At 34.4% G+C, this 23,033-nt stretch overlaps 2 protein-coding genes, 2 long non-coding RNA genes and 2 other non-coding genes across 7 annotated transcripts; 1 reads left to right on the forward strand and 5 right to left on the reverse strand.

Annotated features, from left to right (window-relative positions):
* Positions 1–3,096: 3,096 nt before the first annotated feature.
* Positions 3,097–7,013, reverse strand: RPT3 (regulatory particle triple-A ATPase 3). The gene is made up of 6 exons (XM_079003700.1): positions 6,404–7,013; positions 5,603–5,833; positions 3,903–4,061; positions 3,654–3,806; positions 3,479–3,562; positions 3,097–3,391 (listed from the first exon to the last, which is right to left on the reverse strand). The coding sequence occupies exons 1-6, from the start codon at positions 6,875–6,877 to the stop codon at positions 3,257–3,259; spliced, it is 1,236 nt and encodes a 411-aa protein (XP_078859826.1). The 5' UTR covers positions 6,878–7,013; the 3' UTR covers positions 3,097–3,256.
* Positions 7,014–12,838: 5,825 nt separating this feature from the next.
* On the forward strand, positions 12,839–14,503 carry LOC145055392 (large ribosomal subunit protein uL16-like). The gene is made up of 4 exons (XM_079003701.1): positions 12,839–12,981; positions 13,489–13,990; positions 14,088–14,169; positions 14,264–14,503. The coding sequence occupies exons 1-4, from the start codon at positions 12,972–12,974 to the stop codon at positions 14,330–14,332; spliced, it is 663 nt and encodes a 220-aa protein (XP_078859827.1). The 5' UTR covers positions 12,839–12,971; the 3' UTR covers positions 14,333–14,503.
* Positions 14,504–16,420: 1,917 nt separating this feature from the next.
* Positions 16,421–17,195, reverse strand: LOC145055393 (uncharacterized). 2 transcript variants are annotated; one of them, XR_013685173.1, is made up of 2 exons: positions 16,769–17,195; positions 16,421–16,624 (listed from the first exon to the last, which is right to left on the reverse strand). It is a non-coding gene; the product is annotated as an uncharacterized LOC145055393 (long non-coding RNA). The 2 variants fall into 2 exon arrangements; XR_013685174.1 differs by having other exon boundaries at positions 16,421–16,695.
* LOC145055806 (U6 spliceosomal RNA) lies at positions 16,984–17,086 on the reverse strand. The gene has a single exon (XR_013685359.1). It is a non-coding gene; the product is annotated as a U6 spliceosomal RNA (small nuclear RNA).
* Positions 17,196–17,835: 640 nt separating the features above from the next.
* On the reverse strand, positions 17,836–19,501 carry LOC145055394 (uncharacterized). The gene is made up of 2 exons (XR_013685175.1): positions 19,348–19,501; positions 17,836–18,017 (listed from the first exon to the last, which is right to left on the reverse strand). It is a non-coding gene; the product is annotated as an uncharacterized LOC145055394 (long non-coding RNA).
* Positions 19,502–19,547: 46 nt separating this feature from the next.
* On the reverse strand, positions 19,548–19,650 carry LOC145055809 (U6 spliceosomal RNA). Its single transcript, XR_013685361.1, has one exon. It is a non-coding gene; the product is annotated as a U6 spliceosomal RNA (small nuclear RNA).
* Between the last annotated feature and the right edge of the window lie 3,383 nt (positions 19,651–23,033).

Here is a 23,033-nt window from a genome sequence, read left to right on the forward strand (position 1 = left end):
CATAAAACAAAGTGATTTGATTATTACAAAACACTTATCAATGTTATAGTTGTTATATTTACTATATATTGAGGAACTCAAATTTTCCTGCAGCTAAAGAAAATATTTTTAGAAAATTGAGATCTCAAAACATGTGTTTTCATAACAACAAATATTTAAGAAATTGATCTTTATGTTAATTCTCATAGCAACGTGACATTTCGTCAAACAATTGGTGTGCAAAGCAACCTACAAGAACATGCTCAACTAAACTCGAAAGAGTAAACAAATTCACCATCTCTTTGGTAAAAGGTAAGAGTAAACACGATCACAAATCATGATTAATGATTATATGTTAGTTAAATTTAAATGTTGAGATTTTATGGAATGGTGTCAGATCAGATGAATGAGAACTTACACTGGAGCCCCATGCCAATGGCAAAAACTGTCAGAGCTTGTGCTATCTACTTATCTGTAATCCATTGAGAGTTGAGACTGGGGAGGAGGTGGGTACAGAAGAAGTAGTTGGCATTAAATTCAATGGACGACTGTATTAATTTCTTCTTCAGTATCACGGATTTTGTGATTTAATTTTTGATTCAACAAGTACAAGTACATTTTTCAAACTCGGTTAGGCATCTGAGGACTTGCAGGTGGTTCACAAGTTGAGTGCTAGTGCTATTATGCGAAGAAGCCTTTGATGTGACTTTTGACTTTTGTATTAACAATCACTAATTGCTAAACACTAGTGGGCCAATAAAATGATACACGTACTTGAATATGAGTTATGGATTCTCAAACAAACAGGTTAATGTTTTTGATTTTAGTTTCATCGAGCAGTTTAATTAGTGTGATCATAATCAATTAGAGACATGTTGCACTCGATTTATGCTATATTGTGAGATCAGAAGGTGCGAATTAAATGCTCTCATAAGTTGATTTGATCTCAAGGACACGAGGGCCTGGTGTATCCATAGTTTACCGGGATCTCCGTTTGTGAATTTTACTGCCAAACCAACCTCAGTTAATTGCCGGGTGCCTATATTTGTAGGCTTTCGATTTTGCAGAAGATCAATTTTTTCCTTATGTTCTTTTTGCTATAAAAAAGAATCTCGAAAAACATCAAACAAGTACCCTATGTTTTTCTCTTCGATTTTTGCCTGAATATCCAGAGTGGTTTCTTGGATTATCCATGTTTTAACCTCATGCAAAGTGTAAATATTTTTATCAAATCATACAACAAAATATATTTTTTTATTACTTTAAGCAACAATATCTTAATTTGTTACCAAAATTTCATCTATGCATATGCATAAGCTGGGAAAAACCAAATATGTTGTATAAACTGGTAAAATTTGGATAACGAATCAAAATATAAGTTATATGAAACCCATTTCATTACATAATTTAGTAAACATTTACAACTTGCTAGCAAAAATAAGAAATTAGCCTTTAGAACAACGTGAGAATCAATTGTGGCCCTCCCTTCACTTTGCTAAATTTGGAAGCGGCAACTAAATCTGACATGGTTGTGTTTCAGTAGACCAATTAATACAATACTTTTTTTAGCATCGTACTTGCATCTTATTCATATAAAGAATTATTTTCAAGGAACAGTAGGGGGAAAAAAGACATGTCTCTTTGAAAAGTTGATCATTTTCACTTTCACCAAGTGCAAACTTACCCATAGTTTTTAAACTAGTAGCTATATCTCCAATAGAAGGGAAAAAAAAATCAAATACAAACTTCAAAATAAATAATTTTAAGTTGGGTTAAGTCAAATTGACCAGGAACTTTTGACTAAATCTTTATTTTAAAATATAGAAGCAATCAATGGTAACGATGGGATACTCTATAGGCTCTTGTGGTGCCAGTTACCCCGTGGTTTTGGTCTGTATCTCGGGTTGGTGATTTTTCTAGTGGCTTATGTGCGTGCCTATACGGATGAAAAGTGGTTACTTTTGACTTGTTCTCCTGCTGGATGGATCTGGCTAGTCCTATCAATGTCAATATTTTTGTTTGGTGTCTGGCTTTCGATAGATAGGGCTCCCAGCTAAAGCCAATCCCGATAGTCGTGGTATGGACGTACCCTCTAATTTGTGCCCTCTTTGTGATGGGAGGACAGAGACGACTAAGCATTTGTTTTTTCTATTGTCCTATGGCTTCTGCGGTTTTAGTTCAAGTGGTGAGGTGGTGGGTTGACGATACCCACTCTCCTTTCATATGTTGATTGGTTGACATGGTTATGGTTCTCTACTCCGTGTCAAAGCAGTGAAGAATTATTTTGGGGCTGTCATATTTAGATTTTCAAGAATATTCCGTTGTTTGATTTTAACAAACCGAAAGTTGCGGACATCTTTTATAAGATTGTTACTCGGCCTTTTTTTTATGATGTAAATTGTAATGATATCAATAAAAAAAAGAAAAAAAAAACTTTAAATTAAGTTAAGGCAGCTTCAAGACCCAAAACTTGGTATTTCTTGATTTGTTGGTTTTGGCTAGCTTTTTGCTAGTCCTTTTAATAAGAGTTTGTCGTTAAAAAAAATGTACAATCGCAACAATAATCCACTTATTTAATAGAATAATTAAGAAAATATGTAGAAAGAGTACACTTCGGAATTTGTACCATTACTATTTTCGACTTGCTTGATGTGCTTTCCTTTTTAGCTACTTTTTTTCATTTAAAACATTTGATATGTTTAACAGAAACATAAACCAAATCAATTCTTCCATAAAGAAATGGGTAGAAATTGCAATATTTATACTTGATCTGTGTGTGTTAACCACCCCTTATATTCACAAACCCAAAAACAATTAGTTTGATATCCAAGGGATTGTTTCTTTTCAATTTAACGGATTAAACACTTAATCCAGACAGACAATTATACACTGATACTTTTTAATTAAATATAAAGAAAATGAAGCCAAAAATTATGGCTTAATTTATAGACAGTAACCCTTGAGCTATTTGTCTTACTTCTTTTTCTTCTCAGGTTATAATTGTTAAATATTGTGAAATTTGTTTTGTTGCAATTTAAGGTAAAATGTTCATTTTAGTGTAGGAAAAATAAAAACAAAGCTTATATGTATATAACAATTCATTACCCATTCAGCCACTTGAACTCATAAAAGATTTTCATGAAAGCAAAATATAAGGTAATTAGGTAACACTAACAATAAGAATATTGATTTGAAGCCAAATTAGAGATTCGTTGAACATGCATGAATAAGAAGCAGCAAAGGTAAAGGTAAAGGGACGGTGACAGAAAGTATGGGATTACTTGTAGAAATCAAAGTCAGTGTCAGGCTTCTTTACATTGGTTCTGTAACCCTTCTCGAAGTCCTTGGGAAGAATAACATATCTGTTCTTGCGGACTGCATGCATCCCTGCTTCTTGACAAATAGCCGTAATCTGTACAAAACCAGTATGAGGATGAGAAGGGGGGTCTTTTGCAGAATTAAAGAACAACTTATTATTGCTTATTACTAGTAGTGTTACCTCAGCAGCACTAATCTTGTCAGGGCGAGATACATAATCTTCCAAGTCAACTTCATCACTCAAGTTCATTTTAGCCGTGCAAACCTACACATTTATTACATTTTTTATTATCTCAAGTAAACAGACAAATAATGATAAATTAGAAAAAAAAAAAAAAAGGTGGGTGGGGTTAGACCTGAAAAACGAGGCGTTTTTGTCGCCTATCAGGCAAAGGAAACTCAATCTTGCGGTCAAGCCTACCAGGACGAAGAAGTGCTGGGTCCAATGTATCGGCTCTGTTAGTTGCCATAATAACCTTCACATTCACCGTTTGGTCAAACCCATCCATCTGCAGTCACTCATAAATCATTAATCGTCTTTCCCTTCCCTGGCCTTTAATATATATTTTATGTCCAAAAGAAACACTCATAGTCATAGGGGTTACCTGATTTAGGAGCTCCATGAGAATTCGCTGCACTTCTCTGTCTGCTCCGGTCTGAGCATCAAATCTGGCAGTAGCAATTGCATCCACCTCATCAATAAATATGATTGCAGGGGCATTCTCTTTCGCAAGCCGAAACACATCACGAACCATTCTAGGGCCCTACAACACCAACAACCGTAACTAATTAATTAATATACCACAACACAATCATAGCATATATAATATAACAAACAAATCAAGCCTTAATATGAGCTGGTACTTAGTACTGGTGAGTGAATGATAGAAGATGAGAAAGTAAGGCTACAAGCATTGATTCTTAAAGGATAAGCTAAACTAGAAGCATGACGTGTCATAGTCCCATCCCATAAGAAACAAGGAAAGCAATGCAAACAAACTACCAATATATACCAAGTGAATTTCAGTAGCTTTATTCTCCAAAAACACCTAGCAAATCAACAAGATTAAGAAGAAGCTTACGAGTTCTAAACCAAGGTGAGTATGTAATATGTTATGTGATTTACTTGGTACATCCCATGCCCATGATATATAAATGTTATATGCATGAAGATAAATTTATCATAAACAAATTGTCATATGCTTCTTTGCACAAAATCACGATAAAAGCAAATAGCAAAGAGATATGTTATGGCATTGGCATAATATGATATTAGCATGCATTTTACACATCATACATGATATATGAAAGTTTTATACATGTCAAGTATGGCCACTTAAATGTGCAACATACAGGACATGGACTGAAGGAACGTCTTGCAAGCACACCTTATGGGACAGAGATAGACTTATATGAATCCTAAGGTCGGCCTACTTATAAGTAGTTATGAGATTTCAAAAAAAAAAATTGTGCATGGTGGATGTTTACAAAAAAAGAATGCATTAGTTTTTATTCTTGCAATAAAATTGATTTAAATGTTTATGCTACATCATAGAACAACATGAATTATATACTATTCTAATCAATTATCAACATATTCCTCGTTGTGTTATAAATTATGGAGATAGAACTTTATGAATTTTAGTTTACAAAATTTTGTGGTATTAAACTATGGTGTAATGAAAGATATTGTAGGACATAATTTGTTTTAGTTTGTATATGAATTGCAACATACTGGGAAAGATAGATGACAGCACCTGCAGAATCAAGGTGTCACAGAGTGCAAGAAATAGCAACATACTCTGATTATTTTTTTTATTTATTATAGCACCCTACTTTTATTTCTTCCTATTACAACATTTTACTTCAAAAAATCTAACCAATATTAGCAATGTTATATATTACAAGGCGATCTTAACTGCAATAAGTTGGTAGATTTTTCAAAGTATAATGTCTTAATAAAAAAAGACTGGAAATACAGTGTTATAATTGGGTAGATTTTCAAAGTTCGGTGCCTAAAAAGAAAGGTGAAAGTACAATGTTGTAATAGAAAGAAACAAAAGTAAGATGATATAATACTCAAACAAAAGAAAGAGTGTTGCTATTTCTTGAGTCCTTGAATTATTCCTATTAGGTATTACTTGTGACAAAAAAAGAAACACCCATATATAGCCCTTTCATTTCTTTTCTTCATTAAAACAAAAAGAAACACACGTAACTAGCTTACCAGGATTAGGTCAAGTCCTCATTAAGTCAAAAAGAAACAACATGTCTCTTATAAAGAAGAGGTGGACTAAAAGCATACCTCACCCAAATACTTCTGAACAAATTCTGAACCGACTACTCGAATAAAGGCTGCTGTGGTATGATTTGCAACAGCTTTGGCAAGCATGGTTTTACCAGTGCCAGGTGGACCATATAACAAAACACCACGAGGAGGATCTATGCCTATTTGCTTGTACAATTCATGATGAGTCAAAGGCAACTCCACAGCCTCACGTATTTCCTGCTTTTGAATGTCACAACCTCCAATATCCTACCAAAATACACAACCACAGTAAAAATCAAATTATAGAACAAACTGATCTCCGTAATGCATGGTGAAAGAAAGACAATCTCTTTGTTATCAGAGTTGATATAACAATAGCCCAAATGCAAAACAAATAGCATGATTTACAGCTTTATAAAAGAAAGGGTCCACAATGTAATAGTAGAGACAAACTCTATGGATGTGAAATATTATATGATAAGATACATTAGTAAGCCTGCAGAAAGAAATTTACTCATAAGCTAACTACCTCTAACATTGCATCCTTCCTGTAAAGAAAATTACACCCACCCAATTATAAGATCTAATAATCAATGACTTGCCAATCATCAAAGGATAAACTAACAATCATCACTTTGAGCATATACAATTATAACTATAATATTCTATCTACTATCACATTAGCATCCAAGTTATGAGTTATGACAGCAATACACTAAACATAATTAATACAAATGAATTTTGGATTTTAAGATGCTGAAAGTTTTGGCATAATTAATTCATCAAAACCCTGTTAGCACACTTAAAAAATCAAGACTTCTATGACAAAATACTCACACTATAGGTAACGTCAGGTTTCTCCGACTGGCTAAGGAGAGATATACTGGAGTCAGCCTCAGGCGGCAACACGTCAACAAGCGCATTTGAATGACGGTGTAAGGCCACGGACGCCGAGGGTTTCAATTGCTCGCGATTAATCGTACTAAGAATCCTAACATAGTAATTAGATCCTGTAGTTGACCCTACTATACCGTTATTTTGATCGATCATCTCCATGAACTGACCAATCACAAGCGGAACCGATTGGATCCGCTTCACTTCTTCTTGAGACCTAAGGAGTTCGCGCTTGAGATTCTTTTGTTCGTCTTTGACGTACTCTTCTTGGATTTCAATAAACTCGATTTGACGCTCTAATGACTTTAGGCGAGTGTAGAGGTCGTCTTCGTTGTCGAAGAGGGGCGAGTCCATGGTGGTGGAGGCACTGAGACGAGTCGGTGGTGTTTTACATTCAACGAGCATGGACGATTCCATTGTTGCAGAGGCAGTGGCGATACTGGTGTCGGCGGCTGAGGCGGTGGTTGTGGCAGGGACGGACGAAAGAGGCTACTGCCGAAAATGGAACAGCGAAGACGATGGGGAGGCAAGAAGAGGAACGATTTCTTGTGGAGTAATTTAGCAGGCAACAGACATTTTATTTTTCACGGTTTGGCCACGAAACTTTTAGTATTTACATATTAACAGGAAGCAATAAGAGGAACGATTTCTTGTGGAGTAATTTACTATTTTAGGAGGTAATGGACTATTGGTTTTATTTTTTATGCTTATGGTATAAATGTCATAATTTCTATTTACATGGACTGTGTTGGGATGGAATTAAGGGGTGGTTTGATGATGAACATAATAATGAAGATGATAAAAGTAATGCTTGTGTTGATGTGTGGAAAATGGTGATAATCTAAGGGATGTTGATGCGGAAAATGATGAAAATGTTATCTTATAATTAGAACAACCAAAGATCATTTCTTGAGTAAATTGTGTGTTGAGATGGTGGAGGATTGTGTGTTGAGACTGTGGAGGATGAGGGAACTAATTTTGTAGATGATAACCATGGGATGGAAGTTCAACATGCGATCTATGTCATTCCATTTTTAATGAGTCCTTACACAAGAAAAAATATACAAGTTCATACCTCGAATGAATTTTAAGGATCCAAATAAGTTGAAAACCATGTTGTACAAATATGGAATGGCTAATGGGTACCAATTATGGTTTCAAAAGAATGACAAACACAACTTTTTGTGAAGTGTTGTAAGGGTGCTTATACATTTAGGTTACGGACCTCTTGGATTTGACTTTTTGTGAAGTGTTGTAAGGGTGCATAAACATTTAGGTTACGGACCTCTTGGATTTGTAAGAGGAGTTGCTTGTGTTATTGGTAAGGAAACAAATGACAATTTTTTTCCTATTGCATGGAGAGTGATGTGTGTGTGGAGAACAAGCATAATTGAAGGTGGCTAGTTAACATATATTTTTGCCAAATATTGATCATCACTATTATGTGAGTGTTGGTGACTATTTCTACAGAATGGTGCACAATATTGGCATGATGTTTGGGACAAATTTCTTGCCATATTGTAAAATTCATAGAAATTTGTAAAAAAAAAAAAGATCGTTAAAATGAGTTTTTTATATCCCCAAAAAACTTGTAGAGAGTGCTTACATATTATCTAATTTTCATTGTATATGTTTTGCTTCCTTCTAACTATAAGAATATATTAGATAAGTAGTGCATTGGACTTAAAAATATGTACTTTTGATATTGATGATAACATATTTCAGTACTATTGGATTTTGAGCACTATAACACTCTTATGGTGCACAATCAACCCTAAATGTTTTGGATCTATGTTTTATCTAATTATGCATGCATATTTACAATGTTCCAAAACATTGTCCTAACTAGCATACATTTGAGCAATTGAATGATACAACTAGTTAGGTGACATACATTTATGAAGGACTTGTAGTTCTTGGACTTTGAAGCTTGAGCACCCCAAGTGTGATGCCTCTAATGGTTCACAAACACCAATATGCAAGAGGTGGCTTAAGAGAATAAGTTGCTTAGCTCACTAAGAAGGTGCAACCAATTTTGGTTCACGAGGGTTCTATTTATAGTGTTAGGGTTACATCTTTGCAAACCATAATGACCTTTCACATTCTTATGCTCCATGGATTTAATCGTCATGGACTATCCATGGATTATTTCATTGGTTTAGCACATCTATATAATCATGGATCATTGGCCCACACTATAAGAATCATTGATTTACATCATCAATCCCCATATATTTAATTAGTCTATTTTGACCACAAAATTAATTCCAAATTAATTCTTGTTTATACTAATTAAATAATAATACGATTTCATATTAATATATTATACTTGTAATATATTAATAAAACATAAATAACCTTATTCTCAGAAGTTCATCCTATCGAATTGCACTGGTGAAGGCAACTCAAAAGGACCATGCTACAATCAGGTCAAGTACATCCTAGTTATAGTTATGAGCTTAGACATCAAATCCAACAAATACGTCTAATGAAACGATTTTGGTAGTCTTTAATAGTACCAAGGATCATTTCAACAAATATTTAATGGGTAATTACTGGGTGGATACTTTAAAGTTTCAAAGTGATGTGTGATTTTTATATATATTTTTATTGCTCAAGTTTAAAATTTATAAAACCAAATTTATTGCAATTAGACTAACACACACACTATGTAGTAGACCTAATCTTGTAATAGTATAGTTGTGGTAAGAACAGGTGTCGAACACTAGGGGAACGGTGGTGAATTAGTTTGGAGTTTTTGATTATAGGTTACACTAAACACACGAAAGCAATAAAGAATTATTTTATTAAATACTTTGAATATCACTTAACATTAAATATCAATAAATTGTCCGGAAGACAAATTTCTTTAGGTACTTTGGTTTAGATAAATATCATCTCAAATTAATGGTTAACTACTAATACCATGAATATTTATTCATTATTCTCTGATTCCTAATATGACTAGTGTCATGGTCACAACAATTAATCCTTTGATTTCAACACAACTATTAATTCATTGATCAGGTGAACAAACAATCATGCAAATCAGTAATCAGTTCATATTAAGTAATATTTGATCTTATTTAACCCTAATGGTAATAAGAGTTAAATCATGTAGAGAATGCTCATTCTACTCATACACACACATTAAAGTTCATTACTTTATTCCATAACCCTAGGTTTTGGTCAAAACTCTAGTCATAATCACCAATGGTTACTAGACAACTATGATTCAAATTAACTCAGCTAGAAATTCATCTAAACTTTATTAATTCAGCAACAGGAAACAAAGCAACAATCCTTAACACATATGGATCTTCAATCAAACTTGACAAAACAAATTAAATAAGAATAATCAATCAAAAGAGCAATTAAACCATAAATCCAAAGATTCATTCAATCATAAACACAAAGTAAAAGGTTTTTACACCTAAATCAGAAAGTAAACACATAATGGAATCACAATGGAATGTTAAACATAGTCACGATAACAAACTACATGATTACCGACATGAATCCGCTCTCCAATCCCTTAGATCTTTGCTCCATATCAACTTAACGGCCCTCCGGCCGCCTTCTAGACCCTCAAAACGGCAGCTATGAAGTTTTCTTGTTGCACAAGTCGAAGTGGAATATCATAGATGATTAAAATGGTGGAATGATACGAGTATTTATAGTTGAATGCAAATGGAATTAATATGGAATGTAAGATTTGGATTGAAATAATGAAACTAATGGTGGCTTAGGGGATTAAGCAAATGAAAATAAGATAAGCGGTGCTTGGGGAATAAGTAACTTGGAGGGAATTTTCGTCCAACTTTTATGCTTCATCTTCAAGGCCGATTTTAGATAAGATAAATGTTGAATTAGCAAAAAGACTCTCACATAAGTCGTAGGAAATTTCATCTACTTTTCAGAACATTTTGAATCTCGCCAATTGGACTTATGGGTCATCAGATATATCCGAAACACTGAAGAGGGGTCAATCTGCCAGCAATATCCTTTTTGCATCTTTTCAGCTCCATTCTCTTCCTTTTGCATTCCAAAATGAAAACAAACACCATCATTGTGTTTGCCACATCTAACTAAAAGCTTCTAGTAATCATTTTTTCTCAAACCACAACTAATAACCATTAGTAACGTCATATTGTTTTGTTACCTTGCTATTTTAATCGGTAAAAAATCTATGTAGTTAAAGTTGTGGTTTTAGAAAAAGGAATACAATAGGCTATTAATTAGACGTGAAACAAAATTAGTATTTTAATAGACTTGAAACAAAATCAAAGAACTGAGAATACATTTTCATTACCCAACTTGTGATCCCGCTTAAACCAGGGAGGAACTTGTGTATTTCTTCCATTTTTGCGACCAAGGTCATCTCTAAAATTAATAAGAGAAGACCATTACATTTACAAGAATCTTTATCTTCCTATTGAAATTATGAATCAAAGAGAAAGGATATTCATTTGCCACGTGGCTTACACCTTCCCATTCAAGGAGTGGAGGAGGCTCCTGCCTGCTGCTTACTTATATATTCTCCAATACGACAATACGAAATGACGAAATTGCTGGAGGTATAAGCATACAAAACACAAACACGATCCAAATGGTGATGCAGGTAAGCAACTCTCGTGTGGGAGGTGTGAGTATAACAACAAATAGAATTGTGGGTATTGAAAGATGAAGGATGGAAGCATCGCCAACCCTCCTCCGATTTCCTCACTTTGACTTGGAAATTTCCTCATTCTCATGTTCTTCCTTTCAGGGATGCTCCCCTTTGCAATCGTCTTGGATGTTTCCGTTACGAATCAACATCAAGAACAGTTCCAGTAAGAAAATCGTTGTCGGTATCAGCACCACCAAGAGGCGACGACACACCGACACCGGCAACAACTACAACAAAAAACCTGGATGTAACAAGATCTCCCGTACGGAAATCACAGGTAAACCTGTGGTGGATGATAATTACTTTGAAATTAGAGGAAAGCAGGTAGACAGAATTGAAGATAGACCAGAAAAATTTAGGGAAATTCATGGTCAAATGGATAATCCAGGGGATGAAGGCAATCGCCACCGATTTTAGGTAAGCAGAGTTGCAGGGAGAGTTTATCGAGGTCAGACAGCGGGTGGGTACAAGTCTCACCTTTTTTATACAAACTCAACCTTACATTGACGCCATTCCAATGTCCTCCAACCTTGAATATATATGCTTAAAAGCTTGCAATCACTACCCTACACTATTCGATCATTTATAGAGAGAGCTAAGGGACGCCCTTCAACAACTTCAACATAAAATCCTTGATTGAAGACTGGAAAAAAAAACCGATTCATGAAGAACAGAGTGAAGAACTAGAAGAACGTTGATTGAAATCAAAAGAGACACCGCTGCTATCTTTTTTTGATTTGAACCTCTGATTTCTTATGATGCAATTCATATGTGATTATTGATTTTCTTTAAAACGAGAAGCAGAAGGAGTCTTCATTGATTTCATGGCCATCATTATTGAATATAGGGTTATTGTCGGCGAGTGGCAATTAGGGTGAGAGTTAAATAATTGACTTTGCATATTAAACCTGCTGGCTAGGAAATGTTTACCAGATGACCTTTCAATTTTTTCAAAATGACCTTTTAAACCATAAAAACATGAATTTGTACCCTTATAATGCAAAAAAAAATCAAGACGGACCATTTAAACCAATATACGAAACATTGTTGGGCTACAGTGACAATAACCCTAGATATAATCCAAAGTCTGCATACAAACCTAATTACCTGTATGATATATACCAAACACACCTCCACAAATATATACATATACCCAATAATCTATAAATTAATGTTTAAGTTTGAATATATTTAATTATAACCTTTTAATAATTACAAACTTTTGTAGCAACATGATAAATTCTATGTAACACCTACGTAGATTGTGACAAGTGTGACACCACTCTCTCTAACCTAATGCATGAACACGATGGACATGCTTTGCGGTCATTTCTTAATAATTGAAAAAATATAATTTTTGGGATAGATGCTCTAGAAATATTGTCTGGCTTTATGAATAACTTTATGACTTACCATAAATGGTAATAATTGGATAAAGTTGATAGATTTTTTTTATTTATCCATGTTTTTATAAATATGAAATCATGTTTCATGGTTCATGATGAAACGTGGAATCAAATCAGCTTTAAGTCGACAACAAACTTGCTTAAACCAATTAGTTTTTGGATGGTGTATTTTTCTATTGTTAAATACCCGATTCCGATTGAGTCTTATGTCGACCCGAATGGATATCTTCTGGAAGAAAACATAGTTAAACCACTCACTAAACGTGGACTGGCTTCTAGAAGCCCATTATCAGATCACCATAACACGCAAACTACGTAGGCCTATACGTAAAGCCCATAGAGCCCACGCGCATCTTGCCCCATTCTATAAATACCATTTCTTCATCTAGGGTTTTGAAGAAGGCTCGACGCAGCAGCAACCAACCAGAATTTCGCCATGGGAAGAAGTAAGTCCTTCAATCTTCTATGTTGTAATTGTTACCACAGTAATTATCGTCGAGCTGATTCGAAAAGAATTTTACACGAGTAGGAATCTTATCCCTTCATCAGATGCGCCTGTTGTGTAACATCGTTTATGCGTAATGTTTGTTCTTTGAAAAAATGATGACTAATTAGGTTATGAATTGTTGGAAGTTGTTATATTTCGAGTTTTTGATGGTGTTTTGCATTTGTTTATCGGTAGTCGAACTTTAAGGCGATCTGTCGGATAGTTAGGTGGATAAATACCTCTCTTTTTTTTTTTTTTTTTTCTCGATTCTAGCATTCGTTTATGAAATTGATTTGTATTGTACTCGAATTTTTCCGAGCTGTTACATGACTTGTTCGTTTAAACGCCTTACGGTGAAATGGCGGAAATAAAGTGCTGGTTGTTTGAATCTAATTTGATGCAATCGAAAATCTGCAATTGTATTCCACCGGATCTTTTTTGATGTAATACTTGTTCCATGGTGCAGGACCTGCAAGATGTTACCGACAGATCAAGAACAAGCCATATCCTAAATCTCGTTACTGCAGAGGTGTGCCTGATCCCAAGATTAGGATCTACGATGTTGGAATGAAGAAGAAAGGAGTCGATGAGTTCCCCTTTTGCGTACACTTGGTCAGTTGGGAGAAAGAGAATGTCTCCAGCGAGGCACTTGAAGCAGCACGTATTGCCTGCAACAAGTACATGACAAAGTTTGCAGGAAAGGATGCTTTCCACTTGAGGGTTAGGGTTCATCCTTTCCATGTTCTTCGTATCAACAAAATGCTTTCATGTGCTGGAGCTGATAGGCTTCAGACTGGTATGAGAGGTGCTTTTGGGAAACCACAGGGAGTTTGTGCCCGTGTAAGCATTGGTCAAGTTCTTCTATCTGTTAGATGCAAAGATGGTAACAGTCAGCATGCTCAGGAGGCTCTTCGTAGGGCTAAATTCAAGTTCCCTGGTCGCCAAAAGATTATTGTCAGCAGGAAATGGTATGAATATGATTGTTAACATCTCTTTATTTTTTTTGTTTATGTTATTTAATGCTTTGATTTTTGTTTATAAATCTTATTGTGATGATGATTGCAGGGGATTTACTAAGTTCAGTCGTACTGACTACGTTCAGTGGAAATCTGAGAACCGAATCATGTCTGATGGTGTTAACGCCAAGGTATTGCTTTCTTTTTTCTTCTTCTTCTTTTTTTTTTGTCTATATTATCTAATATGAGGAATGTTTAATGATTGTAATGATGATGATTGTGCAGCTTCTTGGATGCCATGGGCCTCTTGCAAATCGTCAACCTGGAAGAGCTTTCTTAGACGCAGTTGCTTAAATTTTGTCTCAGGAAGAAATACCCTTTTTCTTGTTTTGCTAAAATGACATTTATAATCGTGCTTTGTTTTTTCTTTGTGTTTGGGCTAATGCAATGTACTGAAAGGAATTCTTGCTACTTGAACTCGAATGCACTGTGTTTTGATTTATGTACTTGTCTTTCTTCTGGATATTTGTTTGTGTGTGATTTTGTTACTGTTTATTTGAAGGCTTAATTATAACAAATAGTATGAAAAAAACGTTTGTGCTAATAATTTCGTTATGAAATTAAGTTATCTATTTGTAGGATATTTTTTTTCATAAATTAGTAACAAACCAAGAATTACTCAGTTTTAAGTTTCACTTGTCATAAAAAAACGAACATCGAACAAACATGTTTGGAAGGTAATGCAAGTTAAAACGAGCAAACATGTTTTCTAAAAAATATTTAAAATACGTTGATAAAACCGCCAACAGCCCTCAGGTGGCCATTGTAAGGGTTATGCTTATAAAAGGCAAAGGAAAGATGAAAAAAAAACAAAAAAACACAACGATTTACACAGTTCATATTCCATACAAAAAACCACAACCTTTCCTCTCTAAGGACAAATCCTCCTAGCGTGTCATCTCATTAACATTACAATGGCTACATCTAACGCTAGATTTTAAAAGTTTTATTACCCAAAGGCCCAAAAATCACTGGATGAACTCTGTTTTTTATCTTGTCTCTTTCCATTCAACTCCTTAGATTTAGTTCAAAGCCGATTGCACCTCATCATATGAGAGTGATTCTCTACCAAAAACAATGTTTCTTTGATATGTACATAACTCTTTGGTATAGAAGCCTGACCCCATCCTCTAATTTCACATCAATATTTTCAAGATCTAGGATAAGCTTTATCGACATCAATTAATTATTAAGATGCTTATCCTCACTCATTTTGAATGAGTGCAAGGCTTTACTTCAGATACAACCAATTGACAAGAGATTGTCTTTGGTACTACAGTCTGCAGAAGCCATTATCATCCACATTCACCAATCACCACACCACTTGTTGAATTTTATACCTACAGCTACAGGCTTCCAGCTAATCTGCAAGTCTATAACAAAAACCTTTCCTAGCCTAGCCTTGGATGTAATGACAATTAGCACTAAACAATCACAGGGTCAGTATCAATTCAAGTTTTGAATCACAAAGTTAACTCATCCTCCCTCCTTACTTTCACTAACTTTCAATCTACTTGCTGTATAGGAAAATTGCAATTCATACTTTAGCTGCTAAAATCATATTTTTTTAACAATTATTACAACCGATTTTAAACTTGTTAGATGTAAATATAAATTATTATAACTAGATATGAAAGAATCAATGAACTAATCAATTTCAAGATCAAGTTGTTGATTCAAGAACAGTTCATGACCAATCAATTTCTCTTGTGAACAGTTGACTCAACTCTCAAATCACAGCTGTGACTTGAAGATATATATGCTCCTGGATCTGTTTGATTAACTCAATTCATCTACGACATAATAGGCTCCATCTGAGAGAGAGAGAGAGAGAGAGAGAGAGAGAGAGAGAGAGAGAGAGAGAGAGAGAGAGAGAGAGAGAGAGAGAGAGAGAGAGAGAGAGAGAGAGAGAGAGAGAGAGAGAAACACATCAATACCCGTTCTGAAAGGACAGGTGATTTAGATCATGTGTCAGTAAGTTTTCAGTTTTTATTTATAATCTTTTCTTCATCGGTTCATGTTAAGATGTTGACAAGAGTAATCGATTTACAATCCTGATTTGTGAAATGTTTTTGAACTAATTTGATCCTGAGATTTTTTACTTCTTTGATTCTTCCATATTAATGTAGTTATAATAGTTTGATATACATATAACAATTTTAAAATCAGTTGCAACAATTGCTAAAAAAAATCACAAACAATAGTATTACCAAACTAGCAAAAATGTGATGGCCAAAAGAAGCAGCACTTATATTGTATTGTACTAAAAATGACCTGGGTATGTATAGATTATTTAGTATCAACAAGGAGTCAAATGGTTAAACTAACCTATCTATGCATTTGAGAACAAAAAACTAATGTGTTTGAGAGCAAATCGGAATGTAAAAATAAAATATGAGGAACAAGCCCATTATCAAGCATTTCATAATGCAGCAAAACTGCAGAAGCATTGTACCAATTCCAAAGAAAGACATTTCAGTTAGAAATTCTAGCAAACAAACAGTAGGCAAATACTTGTATTTGTATGAGCCACTTCAAATTAACAAGTTTGATAGTTGATACCCAAATTGATGTCGTACTGGTATCCTAGAGCAATTGAGCAAAGATGTGAGTGAAGCTGTTGAATTTCTCTTCGAGCAATTTAATTAACTAAGAAACTGAAGTTGCAATGTTTAATCACACATCAGGGCATAAGCGAAAACATACTAATTTAGCTTTATACAACAATACCTGGTGCACATGAAGATGAACCAAGGAATTGGAGATGGGACGGAATCACATCATCGCATACACAATCAACAAAGGTTCGAAGATCAATTGCTGGTATATGGCTTCTCGAAATCCACCAATGGCCTCTCCGGTTGTCTACCGCCGGTGAAATTACAGTGCAGAGATCCACAAAAGAAATTAGGGTTTTGGCGAAGACGATTTCGGGCAAAGAAAAAAAAAATTTGGACCATTTCTCGATTTGTGCGTGTCATCCTTGCGCAGGGGCCATGCTAATCTTCTCTGTATCGTTCCAATTTTATCGGATGTCCCCGAAGGGACGATATGATATGCAGAGCTCCATTATATAAAGGAATCGCATGTTCTTCTTCTAGTCGATATGGGACGAAGAGAGTACAATGCCAACTAGTTTACTGTTCATGGTTTTGTATTCTAGCCAATCAAATTAAACGCCTTCAAAATTATAACGTAACTTTTAAATCTAGGAATTATCTGATTATTGGCAATCAAGATTTCTATCCAAATCTCGGAATATAGAGTTTGTAGACACTTTATCTATTTTTTTTTTAAATAGTTAATTTATTAGTTGATTATTTCATTATTGAATATTGATCGTATATCCTTATATACAACCTTTTAAACTTTTATCAATAAAAAACTACTATATTTTTATACAAAATATATATTTTTATACAAAATATATAATTGCAAAAGATTTATTAAGACCTTTAAAACTAGTCTATTTATTCATCATATACAATCCGTATAAATGATAATTATTATCAAACAACTAGTATTATTTTATATTTCCAACGAATCATTTCTACTAACTTTATTAATATTCAAAAATTTAGTTTCAAACTTATTTTTTTTATCATAAGATAAATAAAACAACGAAGATATTGTAAAACATAATAAATATAGTTATTGTATTATACTAGCATAAATATAATTATAAGAAATATATTCGGAACAATTCCTCTCCAATCTCCTATATAAAAAGCCAACATAGAAACATAACATAAAGTCGTTGCTTATTAGGTTTCAAAACAGCAAATACAAATTGCAAATAAATGAAATAACACCATTGATACATCCAATTAAAGTAATATTTCAACAACTATTCAATATAAATACAACACATTTTGATGAAAACTATGGTAAAAAACATATATGTTGCAAACAATTGAAGGCTTGAAGCTCTGTTGTTACCATGTCGTTCTTGAAACCAGACACCGCTACACGAGCACAACTGCACATCAAGTTCAAAACACATCAAATAGAAGATATTGATGTGGATGTACATGTCCTTGTTTTGCTTTGTTTTTATCTTTACTATAGTTGAATATGTCAAGTAAGCGTTTCTATTTAGCCATTTAGGGAACTACCTTATTAGTCACCATTTCAAATAGTTAGCATAAATCCCTAACATTTGGAAAAAAAGTAAAGTAATTACTTTCGGGGCGTCATATTATCGGAAACCATACATTCTTTCATCATCTATTTATACTCAAAAAGAGGATGCTGTTGACAAAGTTGTGCTATTCTTCATACAGCATGAGATGTAGCATTTGAAATTTTGAATGGTGCACCCTGTGTACCAATTTATTTTCCATGATTCTATCAATAGATATTTTTGCTCAAGGTTCTATGCATATAACCAATAAATCAACGGTCTATCTTTTGACATTTATTTAATCAAAGCATACACAATTTTCCTCTTTTTTAATCCATAAACACACAATTAACTTGTTTATCATCAAAAAACTAACAGGGTATCACAGAACAAAATCATACAAAACATCATAATCTGCAACTTGGTATGACAAGTAAATTGACCAGATTGGCAGATTCATCACCACAACCTCATAAACTAGTATAACAGTTCAAATCTGATTAATTGCATTATATACAACTTTTCTCATTTTTACCAATTTATACAACAAAGTGATCATCTACACAAATATGCAAAGCTTTAAACATTTTCCCTATAACTTGTTTAATCGGTCACTGTGTTATTTTTTTGTCACTTAAATCCTTCGGCAGTCACATGTCACCTTGATTTCTCCCACCAAGATTTAAGAGCACCAACCTACGGGAATGTGAAATTACCATTGATGATACAGAAAAATCCCAGCATAAGGACCATTCAAAACATACCCATGAATCAAAATGTTCCAAAGAACGACAATTCATTCAGAAATTCCATCAAACAGTAGGTGGGCATTGGACAAATCGATGCATTGTCAGTACAAATCAGCATGTTCAGTACCTAAGTTAGTGTCGTATCCTAAAACAATTAAGCAAAGATGTTCATGAAGCTGTCTATCTGGTTGAAACCCCTTCAAGCAATGAACTAAAAAACTTAAGTTGCAAAAGTGAATCATACATTAGCACATAAGCGAACACACACACACACACACACACATATTTAGCTTGATAAAACAATACCTTGCGCACAGGTAGATAAACAAAGAATCTGAAATTGGAACTCGGACTCACATATCGGCGAAGACGACGATGGGGGTAAAAAAAAATTGGACCATTTCAGCGAATAAACGAACAGAGATAGATTTACCAACCTTTGGAAGAACAATTGCTGTTAGATGCCTCCTCAAAATCCACAACAGGGAGGTGATGAAACAACATAAGGAACAAAAAAGAAAAACAGGGAGGTGATGAAACAACATAAGGAACAAAAAAGAAAAACTTTACTGTGTAAGAAATTTCTCAGGCGTTCCGACTGGAATCAGGGTTTCGGCGAAGACGACGAAGGGGGTAAAAAAATTTGGACCATTTCTCGATTTGTGCGTGTCATCCTTGCGCAGGGGCCATGCTAATCTTCTCTGTATCGTTCCAATTTTATCGGATGTCCCCGAAGGGACGATAATGCTTGCAGAGCTTCACAATATAAACGACTCCCAGGCTCTTGTCCCTGTCGATATGGGACGACGCGAGTTCAAAGCCAACTAGTTTACTATTCATAGTTCTGTATCTCACCAATCAAATAAAATGTATCCTTTGTATCTGCCAATTATTTACTTACAAAATGAATAGTTTTTCTTAAATATATAAAAATATCATTATTTTTTTTTAAAATAAATTAACTTTTCATTAATGTTAATCAATTGTATTATCGAATTCTATCATATATCTTTATTAAGTTTTTGTTTTTAGCTTTATACAATTCGTTAACTTAATATTGTTAAATTAAAACTACATTTTACAAAATATATAATTATCACTATTTTGCTGCACATAAAAATTTGTCTATTAAAAATAATAGCATATATTTGTCACTTTATTATTTATTCATTGACAATTATTTGTATAAAAATTCAATTAATTTATTTTTTTAAATATTAAAAACACATATATAACATAATATACACATAAAATCTTTTGAAGTGATATACCCGAATTTGATATACAATTAAAACATTCAACTACAACAAAACTTTAAATAATATGATGAGAATAAAATCCACATAAACATTATATATATATATATATATATATATATATATATATATATATATATATATATATATATATATAATGTCACTGTAGCACAATGATGTTACGGGTTTGGTCCGATTTGACCATTCATATTTATTTTTTACGCAATATGCCATCTAATTTTTAATGTGCATGTCAAAACACCACGGGTAATCTCCGACGAGATGAATTCTCGCATCTGCTCGCTAAGACCATCTCCAACCCATCTCCATTTTTTCTCCCATAAATAGAGTAAAAAATGGAGTAAACAGTGTTTCATCTCCAACCCTACTTCATTTTCTACCCTATTTTTTACCCCAAAAAGTATATTTTTGGAATATTCCATTTTTATAACTTATATATATATATATATATATATATATATATATATATATATATATATATTGTCAAATACACCCCTCTACTAATTAAACTCTATATTTATGATTAATTAATATAAATTAGTATACAACATGATATTATAAATATTATAAATATTAAATATTGCATTTAAATTATAATTTGTAGATAAAATAAACTAGAAATGTATAAAATAAAATTGAGAGGGACTAAAATTGACAACCAAACTTCACCTCCATTTTTGGAGATATGAATAGTATTCCCCCATATATGAGGGAATACTATTCATATCTCCAAAAATGGAGGTGGAAATGGGGTAGGGTTGGAGAAGAATGGGGGAAGAAATGGAGTATGGGGGTGGGTTGGAGATGCCCTAATCAGCTGAGTACCTTTACTTGAGTCGGAACCAAAACCTAACCCCTTCCTGGAATCACCAAACTGAAATACCATCAAGCAAGAGATCATAACATACTCACGAATCCTATTCTCCAAGCTTCCTAGATTCTCCAGGACTTTCCCCGATTCGAGTATGGATCCTATGCTTTCAGTAGTATGGGCCCAATACTACCTTCCACACGTATCCATACTTTCCTCAAGGATCATCCTGAATCCTCTAAGTCACCTACTCCACTGATGCACAAATATTCGCTAAACAACAACACAAAACCCGCCAAAGCACTTCCTAGGCTTCCCCTAGGTTCCCAACCTCACCCTGCCATCAATTGCTGAAGAACACCTGATAATTCCAGTCATCCACCTCATGAATACCGACATATTCACTTAGTAGCTGACTTCCATCATCCAAGAGTTCCACAAATCACAAAGCAAGCAACATTCGTGCAGTAACACTCCAATCTATAGAACTATCATAGCTCATTCACCATACACACTACCACTGATGCAAGAAATTCCACCCTTACTGCCGAGTGCCTTATGCATGCAAATTATACACATAATAGGATCAAACAGACTGTCGAATAATAAACTCTACCCTAGAGCCACAACCAAACAGGGAACAAGAAATAAGGCCAAATCAATTATTCTAGGGCTATAAGATCCTAACCGTATACAATTTTTAAAGCATACACTTAGCAGCTACTGATACCAATAGATATTGCCATTACAGCATAGCATTCGATACTCTCAAGACTACTAAGCATCACACATATCAATCTAATCTGTCACTGACTAATCAACTCTAGCATGCAAGTCTAACAGCTCATACAATACACATATAAAGGCCTCTCTCCTAACATTCTATCATGCAACAGCTGAGCAGATCCTTGGCCCTAACCAGCATGCGATTCACCGATTCATAAATCAAATCATAATAGATAACATGCATGGGTATTTCGGGAAAACTTACTTGAGCACGGCTGATTGCATACACCACACACTTCTCTTATTTTAGAAAACCGTTTTCTTAAAAATACTTTTCTTTTGAAAGCTTTACCAAATCCTCAGCTTGAGTTCAGACGCACTCGAGAGTATGTCTGAATCCCTCAAACCAAGGCTCTAATACTAATTTGTAATGCCCCAAAAATCATGAAATATTTTTTTTTTCTTTTCGATTAATAAATCGTTAATACATTTCTTTCTCATGAAACCAAGGTAACCAAAAGTTAGCAAAAACAACATCAAATCAGAGTAATTCACAGAATGCGGAAAACATGTGGTGTGTGCCCCGCAATCGTCCCGAGCCCTTTTATTTGAAAACTAGAGCACCTGAAACATAAACTGAAAACCATAAGCACAAAGTTTAGTGAGTTCCCCAAAATACCATATAACATACAATCCCAGAATATCATATAACATACATGTAATTGTCATGGGCTCCCCCGCATGGTCTTTATCCAGAATGCCATGGGCTCCCCCTATGGTCTTTGCCTGGAATGTCATGGGCACCCCCCATGGTCTGATATCCAACTGCCTCCGGCACCCCCGAGGTCTTCCATGCAACTATCACAGAGACAAATAGCATACCACATATCACAGAACACTTATCCTACCACATAACACATAATGGGCCGACATTGGTGCCTTCGACCCATGGATATAGTGAGGATACTCACCTTGAACTGCAGAAGCCCACTGGAAGAATCCCTAGCTGCTGCCCTGACGGCTTCCCGAACTAGCAATATCAATAATACACCCAATTACAGTTAGGCTCCAATCCATAACCACAACTCCGTACTTGGGGTAAAAGGACCATTTTATCCCCAACCTAGCCTTGTCCAAGCCCATGACCCAAACTACAATCTGAAAGGCCCAAAGGCCCACTAATCAAACAATGGCCAAATTTTCCAAATTGGGCCCAAACTCCTTACATGGCCCTGCCTTAAGGCCTAACCATTCTTTCTAGTCCAAACAATTTGTATCCCGATGACCCATTAACAACTCAAGCCCAAAA

Source organism: Lactuca serriola, chromosome 5, assembly GCF_051521515.1.
Source record: "Lactuca serriola cultivar US96UC23 chromosome 5, Lser_US96UC23_V15, whole genome shotgun sequence".
NCBI lineage: Eukaryota > Viridiplantae > Streptophyta > Magnoliopsida > Asterales > Asteraceae > Lactuca > Lactuca serriola.